At 43.0% G+C, this 17971-nt stretch overlaps 1 protein-coding gene across 3 annotated transcripts in view; it reads right to left on the reverse strand.

Moving 5' to 3' along the window:
- EML6 (EMAP like 6) overlaps positions 1 to 17971 on the reverse strand; it is a 175782-nt gene that overhangs the window by 112491 nt on the left and 45320 nt on the right. For 2 of the 3 annotated variants that reach the window (XM_077925440.1, XM_028725094.2), the window contains exons 3-5: positions 9412 to 9571; positions 3642 to 3740; positions 2146 to 2214 (exon numbers count right to left, since the gene is read on the reverse strand). In XM_077925440.1, coding sequence (XP_077781566.1) covers positions 2146 to 2214; positions 3642 to 3740; positions 9412 to 9571 — 328 coding nt within the window. Of the gene's footprint in view, positions 1 to 2145; positions 2235 to 3641; positions 3743 to 9411; positions 9572 to 17971 lie in introns of those variants that run through there. The other variant, XM_077925441.1, reaches the window with a different exon arrangement.

Genomic DNA, 17971 nt, shown 5'->3' on the forward strand with positions numbered 1-17971 from the left:
ATTGGCTTCAGACAATATTAGTAAATTCTGGCATGCCGTTGTTTGTTTGGCTTGAATGATGATTGCCTGGGTTAATCAGGACATCGGTTTTACAGATCCCAGGTGCCAAAATAATAAAAGCGGGTGCTCAGTTTCCTGCAGAGAACAACAAACAGCAATTCTTCTGCTAAGGCCTCACCTTAGCAATCTGAACACAGTGCCATGTGAGATGTGCAAGACTCTTGGCAGAAAATAATCAGTCTGGTCCTCACACACACTTAATTAAGGAGAAGTAACAGCAATCTGTCTAACTTGCTCCTGAGCACCAGGACCAATATATATATATATATATATATATATATATATATATATATTCAGTGCTTCTCATATGCGACAGTACTTGTTTTTGCCTGTTTGTTTCTCATATCTGAAAGTATACATTTTGAAAATTCTATTTTACTTAAAATTATATCCTTCCTTACATGTTATAATTAGTAAAGTAAGAGTGGGCAAAAAATTGAATGTGTAACAGGTAAAGAGTCACTGGCACTGGGGCGTAGGAAGGAAGGTGTGAGGGGTGTGGTCCACCCTGGGTGTCAACCCTGAGGAGGGTGACAGAAAGGCACACTGCGGGGGGGGCGACACTTACCACGGGGCCTGGCCTAAAGCACGCCCGAGCCGTGCGTCTCTCCTGGGAATGACACGTTGGCTTGGCCCCCCCCCCCCCCGCTGCCTGAAACGGCAGCATGGGGCTTGCATCCGCCAGGCAGACTCTGTGGACAGCTCACCACGCCACCCCGTGCGTGAATCGCCATGGCGCCCCGGTGGCGGCTCGCTCCGCCCTGCCCCTGCCACTCTGGGTGCTGGAGCAGCTGGCTATAGCTACGCCCCTGACTGGCACATGCCACACATTTAAAGCACATTTCTCTCCAAGCAAAGAATACTGTAAATTGTAGCTTACCCCTCCCAGAACCCTACGGTTCCCAGGTTTCTTTGGGTGTGTGTTCTTGAAATGTGCTTTAAAACGATGGTGTGTGCACAGTACTTGTCTATTCCATATTGCTGTAAGCACAGAGCCTAGGACTTGCCAATCAGAAGGTTGGTGGTTCGAATCCCCGCGATGGGGTGAGCTTCCGTCGCTCGGTCCCTGCTCCTGACAACCTAGCAGTTCGAAAGCACGTCAAAGGGCAAGTAGATAAATAGGTACCACTCTGGCGGGAAGATAAATGGCATTTCTGTGCACTGCTCTTGTTTGCCAGGAGCGGCTTAGTCATGCTGGCTACATGACCCGGAAGCTGTACGCCGGCTCCCTCGGCCAGTAAAGCAAGATGAGTGCTGCAACCCCAGAGTCAGCCACGACTGGACCTAATGGTCAGGGGTCTCTTTACCTTTACCTTTATGTGGTATTAGAATATTGCATTACTCCAGTCTTGGGTGTCTCATTTAAACGAAGTGAATTCTATAGGCTAAACGGGGCCCATCTTTTGGACTTTGACAACAAAATCCCACAAGTTGGTTTTCGTGCTGGGCTGCAGGATTGGCTACAGCTTCCGTTCCCCAATGCAGAACTAATTATGCTCAATTAATAAGACTGAAAAATGTTATGCGACATAATTGCTTAAGTACGTGTGTGTGTGAGAGTGTGTGTGTGCGTGCATGAGCAGGAGAACATCAGAAGATGCAAGTGCCACCCTGAGACACAAAGTGAATACAGAATAACATGGAATTTAATTGTAAATTGATATGTTGGAATTGGGTATAGCAGCCAAAGAAAACATGGCCTTGGAGAAAAAAGTGAAATACAAATGGAAAAAATTGATTAAAATTGGTGATTGCAATTTAACGTTTTCCATTTGGTGATTATTTAAATTGCTGGTTCAAGTAATCTTCACTCTAAATCAATTCATCTTGGGGGGAAATGCAGAGAGAGAGAGAGAGCCAAGCAGGAAATAAATATTTCCTAAACTATACTATGTGTCCCTTCTGCTTTGCTTGATAAGCAGTCCGTCACTGCAATCACTTTATATTGAATAGTTCTGGAAATTTGCCACACCGAGCTGGCTACATAAGAGTCACTGCTTTTTAAAAAAAATGTAAAAGAAAATACGCCAAGGAATTATAAAGAGTTTCTTTCATTGGCAATGCAAAGCATCAAAACCAATTTACCTTGATATGTTTCACTCCACAGCTAGCCACTCTGTTGGGTTGATAGGGGTCCCAGGAAATATCAAAGATCTGTCAAAAAATATTCAAAACTGCTACACTAAATTAGAAACCACATGCTTTCATATCAGATATGTCATAAATTCAATAAACATATGCCTGCTTCTCTATAAAGTCCTAACGTTCTGTTCCCAATAACATACGTGAATATAGCTGACTTTCCATATGGATGAAAAATGTTTGTGGAAAGCAAACAGCATCATGAAGACCATGTAAGGCATACAAACCTCTTGGCAAGTGTTTGCCTCAATTTCATTTATGTCTCCATCCCTCAGTGTCAAAAACAATCTACACATGTGACGGCAAGACTGACAATGGCTGGAAAATGCCAGTAAATACACAGTTAGTAACAGCACAACTGAAGGAACTGAACAAGACTTCAGTTAAGTCCCACTGGAGAGGAACAGGGAGATACAATACATGTACCTTATGAGGAATGGTTGAAGGAGTTGGGTATGTTTAGCCTGGTAAAGAGGAGACTAGGAGGGGAGATGATAGCCATCTTCAAGTATCTAAAGGGCTGTCACAAGGAACGTAGTGGACTCTCCTTCTTTGGAGGTTTTTAAGCAGAGGTTGGATGGCCATCTGACAAGGATGCTATAGCTGTGATTCCATCATCATCAACATCATCATCATTTATTATTTGTACCTCGCCCATCTGGCTGGGTTTCTCCAGCCACTCTGGGCGACTTCCAACAAAGGTTTAGAATACATTAAAATGTCACACATTCAAAACTTCCCTGAACAGGGCTGCCTTCAGATGTCTTCTAAATGTCAGGTAGGTGCTTATCTCTTTGACATCTGATGGGAGGGTGTTCCACAGGGTGGCCACAGGGCGGGTGCCACTACTGAGCAGGCCCTCTGCCTGGTTCCCTGTAGCTTTGCTTCTCGCAGTGAGGGAACTGCCAGAAGGCCCTCGGCGCTGTACCTCAGCGTCCGGGCAGAATGATGGGGGTGAAGACGCTCCTTAGGTATACTGGGCCGAGGCCATTTAGGGCTTTAAACGTCAACACCAACACTTTGAATTTTGCCCTAGCCTTTGCCACTGCAAATGGCAACTTGGAAAGATGGAAGGGGGGGGGGGTGCTTGATTAGGGAAATGGCACAGGGGGGAGATAAACATACACACTTCCTGCCTGTGTCCCTTCTCCAATCAAATTAGCAGCCCTTGTTGTTGCTTTCAAATAGAGAAAAAATTGTGGGGAGATCCTATCACAGCAGTCCCACTTATTAATTTCCCTGTCTCTATAATATCACAAAATATCATCTTCCCACAATAATTTAATAAACTAAATTATAATATTGTATTTCTGTGAGCATTAGCTTAATGGGGGGGGGGGGGAGAAGTTAACAGCTCCATCAATGCAACAAAAAGGGTTACAAGAAATATTTCAGAAACATTACAAAAAACGTTTATGCCAAACGCATTAGCTGATTACCCTGTCTGAGTGGCCAGTAGCTGATGCAAGAAGTTTTCCTTTCCTCCATTCCCAAATGCAGACTGTGTTTTTGGCATCCAGTCCCACTGAAGCTAGACGCTAAAAGAAGAAGAAATGAACGATTTTGTTAAATGAACACCCACTCAGGAGTTAGCTATTCACTGCAGTCATAAGAAGCATCTTTATTTGCATTAACGACTAGCCATAGCAATGAAATAAAACACAATGTACTGAAAGATAGAGGTAAAAAAAACCTTAACTATACAAAATACATTCTGGAGGTTTACATCAATAACCAAATAACAGATCTTATTCTAATTGCCCCAGCTAAATTTTTCTGTAGTTTTTGCTGTCACCTGCAAATGGTTGAGTGACCTGTTGTGGAAAGTAGTAGAAGGGTAATGACCTCACTCCTCACTCCTCAAATCTTCCTCAATAAGTTTTAAAATACTTTAACATTGCTATCCTGCATGCTGCCATCACCGGAACTATTCTAATGGTCTTAGAACTGAATTAATGAGTTGGTTGAAACATCCCTGGAGTTAATTTGATTCCTCTATACTCTGTCAGTGGCAGTTGAATGCGTGAACTGATTCCATCAAAAAGTATTGTATTTCCAGCTTCAAAGTGGTTGGCAGATTTTAATGATGATGAAAATTAGCTACTGGAATCATATTTCAAAAAGTAAAGTTGCTGAGCTTTCTCTTAACAAAGACGCCAAAAAACCCCAACATTTTCAATTGACGTAGGGCAGCCCGGCATATATAATGTAAGCTTGAATATTGTTTAGCCTTGTTAAATTACAATTTCTCCTGGTTTGGGGAGTACATAACTGCATATTTTATTTCATGCTGGTGTTTATTTTATGAAGACAATTAAAAAAATTAAGTATAAAAGGAAGGAATGTTTTTTTCTGGTAAAACATAGGAATTTGCCTTGAACTGAATCAGACCTTTGATCTTTGACCTTTCTGGCTCTGCATTGTCCATAGCAGGGTTTCCCAAACTTGGGTCTCTAGTTGTTTTTGGGCTACAACTCCCATCATTCCTAGCTAGCAGGACCAGTGGTCAGGGATGATGGGAACTGTAGTCCAAAAACAGCTGGAGACCCAAGATTGGGAAACCCAGGTCTACAGCAGCCTTTCTCAACCTCGGGTCCCCAGATGTTGTTGGAATACAACTCTCATCATCCCTGACCACTGGGCCCTGCTGGCTGGGGATGTTGGGGTTGTAGTCCAGCAACACCTCAGGACGCAAGGTTGAGAAAGGCTGGTCTACAGGGATTGGCAGCAGCTCTCTGGAGATGCAAGCAGAGGCCTTTTGCAGCCCTAATGGCAGATGCTGAGGACTGAACACTGACAAACTGGAACGTGTCCAGAGGAGGTCAACCAAAATGGTCAAAGGCCTGGGAACGATGCCTTATGAGGAACGGCTAAGGGAGCTGGGCATGTTTAGCCTGGAGAAGAGGAGGTTAAGGGGTGATATGATAGCCATGTTCAAATATATAAAAGGATGTCACATAGAGGAGGGAGAAAGGTTGTTTTCTGCTGCTCCAGAGAAGCGGACACGGATCAATGGATCCAAACTACAAGAAAGAAGATTCCACCTAAACATTAGGAAGAACTTCCTGACAGTAAGAGCTGTTCAACAGTGGAATTTGCTGCCAAGGAGTGTGGTGGAGTCTCCGTCTTTGGAGGTCTTTAAGCAGAGGCTTGACAACCATATGTCAGGAGTGCTCTGATGGTGTTTCCTGCTTGGCAGGGGGTTGGACTCGATGGTCCTTGTGGTCTATTCCAACTCTATGATTCTATGATTCTATGAACCTTTTCTATCAATCAGCTATAGCCCCTCCCCAAATTAAGGACTTCATTTCCCTACCCGAATGGACTTTTCTGGGATACTGCTGCACAAAATGTCTATTTGCCCATTCCCACAGGTTGCAGCCATAAGGTGATGATTATGCATGTGTGAAGGATGGCAGAAACACTTGTCTGGTTTAACACGCACCTGAGTTGAAAACCTGCTTACTAATTTGTTACTTGTTGGCACAATAATGGTCCCAAGAAAATATTCTAGAAGAACAGGAAACGTTCAAAGCTATTAATTTCAGTGCAAATGGAGAATCTCCTGTTACACTAAAAAAATCTTTGCTCTGCAAGACAGTGGCCTTTGAAATTTTGAAACCATTTCCTCAAAGCCTTTCTGAGCCTGAAAACCGTTGGTGCCTTTGAAGCTTTTCAAAGCACTGCCAATCACCAGCAATGCAAAATTAATGGGGCTGGTTTAACTGGCTTGGCTCATTAGAAATACGCTCCGATGAAACTGGCATGGATAACCCACTGATAGGCTCCAACTAACGGGCACATCAACATTGGCGAGGCAATGCGACAAAACAATTTGCCGTTACAGAAGAAGATGCTGGAGCCGTTCATTCATACAGGTGAAAAGGTCCTGGGGCTAAACGCAGCAGTGAAGACGGACAACACAAAAAAGACTGCAATCTCTGAGTGAATAACAAAGATTGTGGTCTCGCAGAAAATAGATGAAGGGTGGTGCCTGTGAGCAACATGTCACCTTCAGACAAATCCTCGACACCCATCAAGATTCCCTGCCACCCTATTTTTTAAATGGGGATGTGGATTCTTTTGGTGTTTTTTCTCTCTATGATTCTATGGTTATAATACTATTTATTAAATACGCCCCATGCCCGTAGATCTCAGGGTGGTTCACAACATAAAATTACAATGGTCGTATGTCCATGGTTTCCTATTGGTGGTCCCAGAGGGTCTGTGACACCATTCACATCACAAAAGCTGCCATAGAGATATCAAAGTTTTCAAAAGTAGGGGGTCAACGGCTTGGCTTTTGAGAAACAGGGGTTCTGCAGTACCTAGGTAATTGGGAACAACTGCCTTAGGCAGCGCTTCCTGCTTTTGTTGTTGTTTGTGTTTTGTTTGGTTTTTGAGGTGTGGCGGTTGTGAGCTCTGCCAGTTTTTCTTCTATTAAATGAGTATTTTGTGGTGCTCTCAATTCCTAAGGTGTCCAAATGTGCCCTGGGTCCAATAAGGCTTCAGGTTACAAGGAAGGAGATCCCAAGTAAACATCAGAAAGAATTTTCTGACAGTAGGAGCTGTTTGACAGTGAAAGGGTCTCCCTTGGGAGACTGTGGGTTCTCCTTCCTTGGAGGTTTCCAGTCAGAGGTTGGGTGGCCATCTGTCTTGCGTGCTTTAGCTGATATTCCTGCATTGCAGTGGGTTGGACTAGATGACCCTTGGGGTCCCTTCCAATTCTACAGTTCTATGACCCCATATATATATTTCCTCCCTACTATCCAGAAATAATATGAAGAAATTGTGACGGATCATTGTAATTGCAAAAAAACCTCAACAACCTTCATGTCTGGGTGTTCACTTTTTGAAAGATGGCAACCCTAACCACATGCGCCTTACGATGAGGCTATCTTCTCCCTAGGCGGCTTAAAAATACTGAGCTGGGAACCTCCTATAGGCCCTGTAAACAAGTTATTCTCACACATCAATGGAAACAGGGGAAATGTTAATTCTGTCTTGCACTCCTCCTCTTGCACACTAGAACTGGCCTCTGGCAGGGAGTGCACAAGCCCTCAAGCCTTATGGATTGAATTATTTTCTTGCTGGAAAACGAGAAATGAAAACCTGCCACACAGTTCAGCAAACAGAATTATGCCTCACATCTTTCAATAGCCCTTATTTAAACACCACTGAAATATAGCTAACTGTAGCAGACCAAAAGGTGCATCTAGCTACCTCACCAAAGAGGGTGGGGAATTGTAGTTTGAAGAGGATGCTGAGGTTCTTAACTCCCTAGTTTCTCTCCTCACAGAACTGTCATTCCCAGGAGAGGGAATGACTGTGAAACTAGTTTCCGTATGCAGTGTAGAGATACACTTAGAGGTGGCAATAGCTCTTGTCTCTTAGTATTCCTGGCGAACTTTTCAATGGAAAAGGGAACAACGGCCTGCAATTAATCATAAAGCTTACTGCAGATAACAATTGGGATGATTGAAACCTGCTGGGTGCCTAATGCCTCTCTCATTTCCTTCCTCTGGACAGAGAAGTATATTTTCAAGCAAATAAATCAGATTAGCTTCTAATTTCCTCCTTACTGCCCTGTGCCTGGCACAGAAGAGAACAGAACAGCAGAACTGAGAAACCAGCTTGGATTGTTTACAGGTAGTATTAAATTCACCCATGTAAAACAGAATATTTGGTTTATGCCAGCAGTGATACAAAATGATAGCTTTTAAAAAGCGACAAAGGTTTCCTCTTCTTTTTTTTGAGGGGGTCTCTAGACTAGTGTTTTATTGCAGGTATATTCTGCAATAGGTTCTCGACACAATAATCCCTTGGCCTGAAAGCAAGATGAGCACTGCAACCCCATAGTTGCCTTTGATTGGACTTAACTGTCCAGGGGTCCTTTACCTCTTTTTTAAAAACCTTTTTTAGTGCATTAGTTGTAGATTTATTCTGCTTTATTAGCTGCTCTGCAATACTACCACTTATTGCTTTCTGGAGGGACTACAACACAACAAAAGCAGGAGAATACAAAAAACCCAGAATGCTTGCGGTATGAAAAGTTGTGGGATGTGCACCTATTGGAAATGAAACAGTATGACCAACTCCAAAACATTTCCAGGTGCAAACAGTATTGAAAGTGGGGTTGTGTTTGACTGCCCCAGTATTGTCAAAAGTACAAATCATCATGAATGCACGAGGAAAAGGATGTCTGGAGAGGCCCCTAGTGAAGAAGCATAGAGTTCTCAACGAGAAAACAAGAAGAGGGCTAAGAAAGCACACAAGGGTGGCAGGAAGGGCATTGTATACTTGCTTGTGAAATGCCAGCATCAGGTGCCCCTCTATGAAATATTTTAAAAGGCATACAGCCCCCTGCCCACAAATAGCAGAGTGCTAATGGTGACTTGATGAACTGTTCCTACTTATTCAATTTTTAACCAGCCTCTTTGGCCCCAGCAGAGCTTTCAGGGTAGCTCACAATGCACAAGGAGATACCTTGGTTCTCAAATGCCTTCGTACTCAAACAACTTGGAACCCAAACACTGCAAACCCAGAAGTAAGTGTTCCAGTTTGTGAACATTTTTCAGAAGCCGAACGTGCTCTGTTTTGAGTGTCATGCTTCCGATTTGAGTGCCACAATTCCATTTTGAGTGTTAAGCTGATGATTTGAGTGTTACGATTCCAATTTGAGTGTTACACTAAGGTCTGTCTGTTTTTGCTATTTATTTTGTGTTTTTGTTTCTGCAGCTCTTTTTTTTGTTTTGTTTTTGTGACTGTGGGGAACCCAGTTCAGCTACTGATTGATTGATTGTGTGACTGCAGTACATTATCGCTTTCAATTTATGGATCAATGGTCTCTTTGGTAATAAAATTGATGTTAAATTGCTGTCTTAGGGGTTATTTATAAAAGTCTGGAACGGATTAATCCATTTTGCATTACCTTCTATGGGAAAGCGTGCCTTGGTCTTGGAATGCTTTCGTTTTGGAACGGACGCCCGGAACAGATGAAGTTTGAGAACCAAGGTACCCCTGTATATACACCTGAAGCACTAAAACCTCAGTTACAAAACAATCCAATGAAAACCATGAAAACACAGCAGGGTGGTATATTAAGGTGGCAACAAAGAGAACTGAAAGATGCTGCTAAGCCATCTCCACCTGGTACTCCAAAGGCCTTCTGAAATGACTAGGTCTTAGCCAAATACTGTAGATACATACCTGGCCATCTGAATCAAAAGCCAAGCAGGCAACTCCGTGGGTATGAGCATCCTTCAGGATGGAAACAGTCTGTACGTTGTAGGAGTCCCAGATGCAAATGTAAGGGTCCTTCCCAACTTGCCCTGTAGCAACCAGGGTTTTTTCCGGGTGCAGAGCTAGACTGGGGGAAGGATAGTTAAAAAATAAGGGTTCGGTACCACGTTGTCAGAGAATGCACTCATAGTTATTTTTGTTTACACATTTTCAGTAATGCTCTCAACTGTTATTTTATCAGTGCATGAATCGCTGCCCCCTAACCCATCCATATTCATCCTTTTTGTGAATGTGGGACCTGCAACAAAATATTGCAATGCATCCCAGGTCTCAAACAGTAGTGCTCTTGTTCAAGGTTCCAGGCAGTTGATTCCTGCCCTGCTCCACCTCCAGTTTTTCTTTTGCAATTGGCACTGCAAGGGGTGTCATCCTTTAACCTTCATAAGGTCCCACTGTGTGGTCCAAGGGGCCTCTGAGGCTCTCTCTACACTGCAATGCTAGAAGGAGACCAGCAGAGGAGAAGTCAAAGCACATGCAATTTCAGGAGTAAAAAGCTGTGATTTTTCATTCCTACAACCCTCTCTGATCCAGGAAACTAGGTTTGGCGACAGACGCTTGATGCTGCTTTTGTCTTCCAGATCTAACTACTTCTCCCTTTAGACATATAAGGGCCCTCAAGCCCACACAAAGATAGAGGGAGTTCTTGCCCCACAACTCATAATAGCTACTCTGAAGGGTGATCTTGCTTTGTAAGAGGAAATAACTACACCCTCCTCTATAACTACACCCTACACTTACCAAAGCACATAGCAAGGCAAACTCAACAGGAGGGAAGAACAGTTCTTCTACCATTCTTTTTCTTATCCTGTGCTTTTTTCCCCTGGGGGTACGCAGGGGTACGCATACCCCTAAACATTTTGTGAATCTGAGTTTGGCCTCATTGAGGGACAGTATTCCAATGAGTAGGAAAATGAGAATACCCCTAAACATTTTTTTAAACAGAAAAAAAGGACTGTTCTTATCCAAAGTGACTTACAAACAAATAAACACCCACACCCCACACATAGAAACAACAAAACCAGGGGTGGGGGTGGGATTCATTAAGAACATCCCACCCACTTCTAAAAGGCCACAGATATTTGAAGGCCGAAAGCTCTACATTAACGGCGCTGACTATTACTTATTTAAAGTATTTTTACGCCACTCTTCACCAAAAATGGTCCCAGAGCATAGCTGTCAACTTTCCCCTTTTCTTGCAAGAAATCCTATTCGGAATAAGGGAATTTCCCTTCAAAAAGGGAAACGTTGACAGCTATGTTCCAGAGTAGCTTATATAAGATGAGTTACAAGTAAGGCAGTTCCTGTCCTCATATTTACAATCTAAAAGATACAGCACAAGAAGAAAAATGGGATGGGAGGGAAGAGGAAAACAAGCAAACACAGGCACTATTTCTTAAAGTTACGAAGTTCTTATAACAACCAGCTTGAATGGAAATAGTTCAGTGAAAGTAGGAGACAAATGGCAGGTGGGCTCTCAGCTGAGAGAGTGGGGTGACCACATTTCTCCCTCTGTTGCAACCATATAGATTAAGATTTGTGAAAAGTTTTTTTTTTAATTGTATCCACTGAAATAACAGTAACTCCTCAAACTGAACAAACTGAAAGTCCACTAAATAACAAGTTTGCAAAAACAGATCATTAAAAAGGTTGCCTTGATGCACTGAATACAGTACTTGAGAAATCAATCGCAAGGCAACAATTTGGCTAACATGCTTTCACTTTTACTAATGTAATGAAGCACAGTGACTGGGACCATGACTTTTTATCTTCTAAAAAGCATCGATTATATATTTTGTATCCAAGCCAGTATCTGGCATGCTCGTTCTTAATTTGGAATAATTAAAGATGCCAGTCACGCCTTTCAGAAGAGCCTGATTGAATACTATATAGGAGCCATTAGCGAATCCATCTGGCTGAGGGTCTTTGCCAGATGGCAAAACTTGCACCACCTCCGCAATTTCTGTCGCAGTACTCTGTGCATTGCCCAGAATCTCCTATCTTGCTAAAACTCTGCTTCACTGAGAATACACAGTTTTGTTTCTGCTGCTATTTCTGTCGTTCTAACGTATTTTCAAGCTTTGCAGCAAAGTCTGGGGCGGTGGAGGGAAGACCCAGAGCCACCTTTAAATTCAAATAAAATTTGATAAGCTACAAACTTATATCCTATCTTCTCCAAGAGCTGATTCAGTTCGGAGGATGCTATAAACTTTCCCTGTTTATGTTCTGTTTAGTTCCTTGTTTTCGTAGGGTCGTTCCAGACAACCTGCTTATTGAGCATTCGTCCTCTTTTTGTTTCTACAACATTTGCACGGAGGTCAAGCATTCGTTTCTGTTTGCAGTCAGGTTGTAAAAAATTGCATCGAGCGATGGTCAACTCAGTTACCAATGCATTTCCCTATCATTTCCCTTACCACAAAAAAAGTCTGAGGGTTTTTTGCGACAACGGCAGTGCCGCCAAAGAGACAGAAACGCATCTTGCGCTTGCATTTGAGAGTTGCAGTCTCACTGCACAACTCAGTCCTTGCTTACTTTTTCACTTCTCTAGTTGGCTTCTGATAGTTTGCTTGCAATGTTTATGCATTTTTGAACTTGTCCAAACTATTGTCCAGAACAACACATTGTTAGAATATGTATTTAGAAAGCCAGTGTAGTGTAGCAGTTAGCTGCTGAGTAAGGACTGGAGTTTATCCATGAAGCTCTTTGGATGACCCTGAAACAGTCACACAGTTGTGAGGACAAAAAAAAAGGGGAAAAAAGGATAAGGGATTTTTGTAAACCACTCCTAAACAACTTGGGAGGGTGGGTAGAATTTTAAAAATAATAATAAACATTTTTTGATTCAGCTTTTTAATATGCCACTTAATATTTGGTATTTCTTACTGATGTACATAGGGACGCAGGTGGCGCTGTGGGTTAAACCACAGAGCCTAGGGCTTGCCAATCAGAAGGTCGGCAGTTCAAATCCCCATGACAGGGTGCGCTCCCGTTGCTCGGTCCCAGCGCCTGCCAACCTAGCAGTTCGAAAGCACCCTCGGGTGCAAGTAGATAAATAGGGACCGCTTACTAGCGGGAAGGTAAACGGCGTTTCCGTGTGTGACTCTGGCTCGCCAGAGTAGCTTTGTCACGCTGGCCACGTGACCCGGAAGTGTCTGCGGACAGCGCTGGCTCCCGGCCTCTAGAGTGAGATGAGCGCAGGGGTACCTTTACCTTTAAGATAACTTTGGAGAATCCTGGGATAAAAAATAAAAAAGCAAGCCAAAAGCACCATCCAGGAATGGCTGCTTACATATTTATAAGTGTTACAGCAATAAATAAATAAAAATATATAAATATATAGTAATGTTGTAAATACATGCTTTTTTTCTATGCAAAATACCTTCCCTGTTTCTAGGCTTCAGTGAAAACCACTATTTATCTTCATAGGAACCCAAAAAAAATTATTTGTAAAGCTCTGTCAAAGCTGAAAGGCTACATGTTAGGTTCTCTACAATATTTTATACAGTAGACTTGCTTAACGCGGGAGAATAAAGTCTTCACATGCAAAAGGCACCACTTAGGAAGAGAACTGCTGGGATGCCATTTATTTTCCCCTTGCTTTATGTTTGCAACAAAGAGCTCCAAGTGGAAGCATACAGTTACCCTTAGCGCAAACTATATTTCATTCAATAACTACACAGAACAGTAATGACTTCCTCCTAGGAGAGCATAGATCTCTTAAACGTGCATTTTCAATTGCAGAAATGACAACGGAGATCTACCATGCATGATTTCTTATTTAACGTGTCGTTTTTTAGATTTATTACGATCCACTTAAATGGTTCCTCAAATACCCAACAGGGAATGTCCATTAAAGGGACTATTCAATCAAACTGTCAAAATTATGATCACCGTGTTCAACTTTGAGCTGTCAGCTAATGGAATGACTGCTATTCAAGGAAGATATGCTGGATCAATTTTCTTCTTCTTAAGATTCTTACCCATCAAACTACCACAGGTTGGTTCCATAACATTTTTGGAGTTACACGCAAATCATTGCTTACCGATTCACACTCTGATCCCACCTAACAAAAGCAAACAGTGATGATTCTGATGTGACGGTGAGACCTTTGCAGTATCCATGTGCTCTCGGCCCGCCCAAAATCCATCAGAAAAGGAGTCCTAGGTACTTTCCGAACTGTGCATTGCCCCCCTTTCTTTCCCCCCACTTTCTATCCCCCCCAAACCTCACAATGCCTATGACATCAGCATCTCATGCTGAATGTAACTGACCCTTAGAAAGAACTCTATGAACTGAAAACAGAGATGTTTTCTGTACCTTCATCATCTATGAAAATCTTTCAATGAAAATATTTATATCTATATCTCTTGGATCTACACAGCCTGGTAAAAGACCTACATCTCAGATATTTCTACTGCATTCTAACCCTGCACCAGAAAAACGTAGTGTTTTCTTTGATTACTATATGTAACTTTGTGTTGTGGGAAATTCCACGTGTGACGTTCTCACATGCCTTATGCTGCCATATACTGGACATGCCAGCAACCACCGCAGAGAATATACAGTGGTACCTCAGGTTAAGTACTTAATTCGTTCCGGAGGTCTGTTCTTAACCTGAAACTGTTCTTAACCTGAAGCACCACTTTAGCTAATGGGGCCTCCTGCTGCTGCTGCGCCGCTGGAGCATGATTTCTGTCCTCATCTTGAAGCAAAGTTCTTAACCCAAGGTACTATTTCTGGGTTAGCGGAGTCTGTAACCTGAAGCGTATGTAACCTGAGGTACCACTGTATTTGCAGGATTCCTGCCTCTCGGAAAAGCACTCCCGCTGCCAAGGGCCCACAACTGGAGGCTGCAATTGGTGGAAGACGACTGCCCCCTGCCCATTGCACGCAAACAAGGCAAGACCACTGTCCGGATCTCCCTTTCTTGATAGACACTAAATGGATTTTCACCTGCCACCTACCTTCCCCAGAATGGGCTTGCATGCCCTGTTATACACCTGCTTCCTTCTTTTGCTTGCTAAAACCTCTGCAAGCATGCACCGGATTTCCACGGGAATGATATGTGCTGCTTCACTGCCTTGATTTGGAATCAAACATTCCCTGATAAAAAAAGATTACCCTGTCCTTGTCAGTTTAATATACATGTCCTCTGTTTGAGGACTTTGTATTAAAAGGATTTTTGGAACTGAGAGATGGAACAGGGAGCCAGAACCGCTGCTGATTTATTGGTGAGGAGCTGGTGCTCAGAACTGCAGCTTTAAGACCTTGCGCTCCTGCTTCCTTTTTCCTCCTCCCCATTCATTTCCCCTTAATGTCCTTTTAGACTGTAAGCCTGGGGGAAGGGACAGTCTTAATACTGATTTTTTTTGTAAGCTGCTCTGAGAGCCTTTTCGGCTAAAGGGGAGGGGAGGTATAAATGCCGTCAACGGCCGCTGTCTTCTAAATGCTCTGAAATGCATTTGCACCCAAGGAATTCGGCTCTTCATACACAAACATGCACATGTCCACCTTTTCTGATCTGCTTTGCTGGCCAAGTACTGCACTGGAATGGCTGGAAAGACCAGGCTGGTGGCATTTGCGGGTGGCAGTCGTTGGACCTGAAGCTGCTGAATGGGTAAAGAATTGCCAGTGCCCACTACAGAATTAGACATATAGGGTGGTATTCAACCAAGAGCAAACCCACTGAAATTAAGGAACATTTGGGATAGTATCCAAGTCCAACTCAGGCCAGGCCACTGAAATTAGTGGACCTAAGCTAGGGATGTTTATTGATTTCAGCAGGTCTAATCTGAGTGTGACCTACTGCCCTGAATATTTTTCTCGGTGCCATCAACAAATGCCTGCTCTTTCTAGGTAGAACAGTTTGCATTGCTCTCTCCTTCGCTTATGAGAAGAGCACGCATACAATTGTCCATTAAAAGAGCAGTGGGGAACCAACAGAGGCTAGTTCATGAAGGTGGCAAAAGGCAAAGGTAAAGGACCCCTGGACAGTTAAGTCCAGTTAAAGGTGTATATGGTATATGACTCTCATCTCGCTTTCAGGCCGAGGGAGCTGGCGTTTGTCCACAGACAGCTTTCTGGGTCATGTGGCCAGCATGACTAAACCGCTTCTGGCACAACGGAACACCGTGACAGAGTGCACGGAAACGCCGTTTACTTTCCCACTGCAGCGGTACCTATTTATCTACTTGCACTAGTGTGCTTTGAAACTGCTAGGTTAGCAGAAGCTGGGACAGAGCAATGGGAGCTCACCCTGTCACTAGGATTCGAACTGCTGAGCTTCCGATCGGCAAGCCCAAGAGACTCAGTGGTTTAGACCACAGCACCATCTGCATCCCTGTTACGGTGAGTGGGGCAGCCAGCCCCCAACTGCCTGCCTTCTTACAAACAGCCCAAGGGATGTCACTGCCTGCCAGATTCCTCTTCCTTAGTTCCAGTATCGCCCTTGCAGAACTCAAAAGAGAAGAGGATGGGACCTGCCTAGCTCCCTGCCTTTCCACCCAGTGGGAACCAGAGCCACCAATGTGGGGAGCCCATATGTTCTGAGGATGAGCAATGAGCATTGTTTCTTATAAATATTTTCAGAAACTGAAAAATTAAAGTATAAAAATAGTAATACTTGGGGTTTTCCCAGTAGTGATGTATGGAAGTGAGAGCTGGACCATAAAGAAGGCTGATCGCTGAAGAATTGATGCTTTTGAATTATGGTGCTGGAGGAGACTCTTGAGAGTACCATGGACTGCAAGAAGATCAAACCTCTCCATTCTGAAGGAAATCAGCCCTGAGTGCTCACTGGAAGGACAGATCCTGAAGCTGAGGCTCCAATAATTTGGCCACCTCATGAGAAGAGAAGACTTCCTGGAAAAGACCCTGATGTTGGGAAAGATGGAGGGCACAAGGAGAAGGGGACGACAGAGGAAGAGATGGTTGGACAGTGTTCTCGAAGCTACCAGCATGAGTTTGACCAAACTGCGGGGGGCAGTGGAAGACAGGAGGGCCTGGCGTGCTCTGGTCCATGGGGTCACGAAGAGTCAGACACGACTAAACAACAACAACAACAACAACAACACTTGGGGCAGGGGGGAGGGGACAATGGTTCTGGTCTTGCCCAGATGGCATCAATCAGCCTCACAGTGATGAAATTACTGTGTTGCATAATTATTATTTTTGCTGTACATATAAATCCCATTTTAGAAGTGCCAAATTCAATATAGAAGACTGGGCTGCATGTTCATTATAAAAGCCAGTGTAGATCTTTATTCTAATTTCCCCAGCTTATTTGACCTGATGCCATTAGTTAGTGCTTGACGTATCAAAGGTGCCATTGTAATTAATACATGATTTTTTCATTTTTCTTTAAGATGCATGTATAATTAAGTTTTCCCCCCAGCTATCTACATTAGATTCCCCCCCCCCCCCTCACAACATATAATCTGTCCCTTCCCTTTGTGTTTAAAAAGCTGCCTTGGCAACTTGTTGAAAAGATGCTATAAAAATAGAGTAAACAACTTCACAGATTGTGAGCCTGTAGACAGAAAGTATTTTCAGTTTCACCTTGATTTATAGGAGCACAATAAAGACCTATTGCATTTCTTTCCCCATTACTGAGCCCTTTTCAAGTATGTGTCCACTTCTGTAATTCATCCCTAAACCACCTCCTTTAGGTTTCCCAATAAAAAGAATAAATGAGTCTAGCCTGAAACAATACGAAACATTTGGAAGTTCTATCAGAATCATAGCAATATTAATAAAAACTAATTTGGGGGGGGAAACAGATTTTGGATACAATGAGCTGCTTATTTTGTTTCTTTGCTATCAGAGAGACCGTTTTTGTAGCTGTAAAAAAGATAAAAGAGAAAGCCTTCAGAGCATCTGGTTCCTGACATTTGAAAGGGAAACATATCAGCCTGCTTTTCCCAAAGATAAATTTTTAGCTCTTGGAGCAAATCGTATGCTCAGTGCAAGTTATTCTAGGCATGCATGCTCAGCAAGAAAGTCTCAGGGTTGCAAGTCAAATCTAAGGTCTTATTTTCATGGGGGTGGTAGGACTGCATTTAGGCTTTACCAATTCAGATTGCAAAGTGGGGTCTTGCCCCAGCTCATGACTCAATCTTCCTCCGCACAAAATAATTATTTCCACATTAAAAAATAAAAAGCATATCAGTAATTCAGCCTGCAAGCATGTTTGCGACAATGGGCTTAATTGTGTTGTGTATGTATGCATGCATTTTATATACAGCTTCACTTTTCAGCAGGAATTTCTAAGTGTTTTACATAGTCCTAACAAAAGTGTATCAATATATAAGAAATGCAATACAAATTCCACTTTCAGAACCAAAGAAGGCTACAGATACTAATGATATTGGTTGCAGGCAATGCTAGTCCTACTCAGAACAGACCCATCAAAAGTTATATGACATAACCAAATTCAGTTCATTAATTTCAGTGGGTGTACTCTGACTAAAA

The sequence above is a fragment of the Podarcis muralis genome, chromosome 3 (assembly GCF_964188315.1).
Source record: "Podarcis muralis chromosome 3, rPodMur119.hap1.1, whole genome shotgun sequence".
In the NCBI taxonomy this organism is placed as follows: domain Eukaryota; kingdom Metazoa; phylum Chordata; class Lepidosauria; order Squamata; family Lacertidae; genus Podarcis; species Podarcis muralis.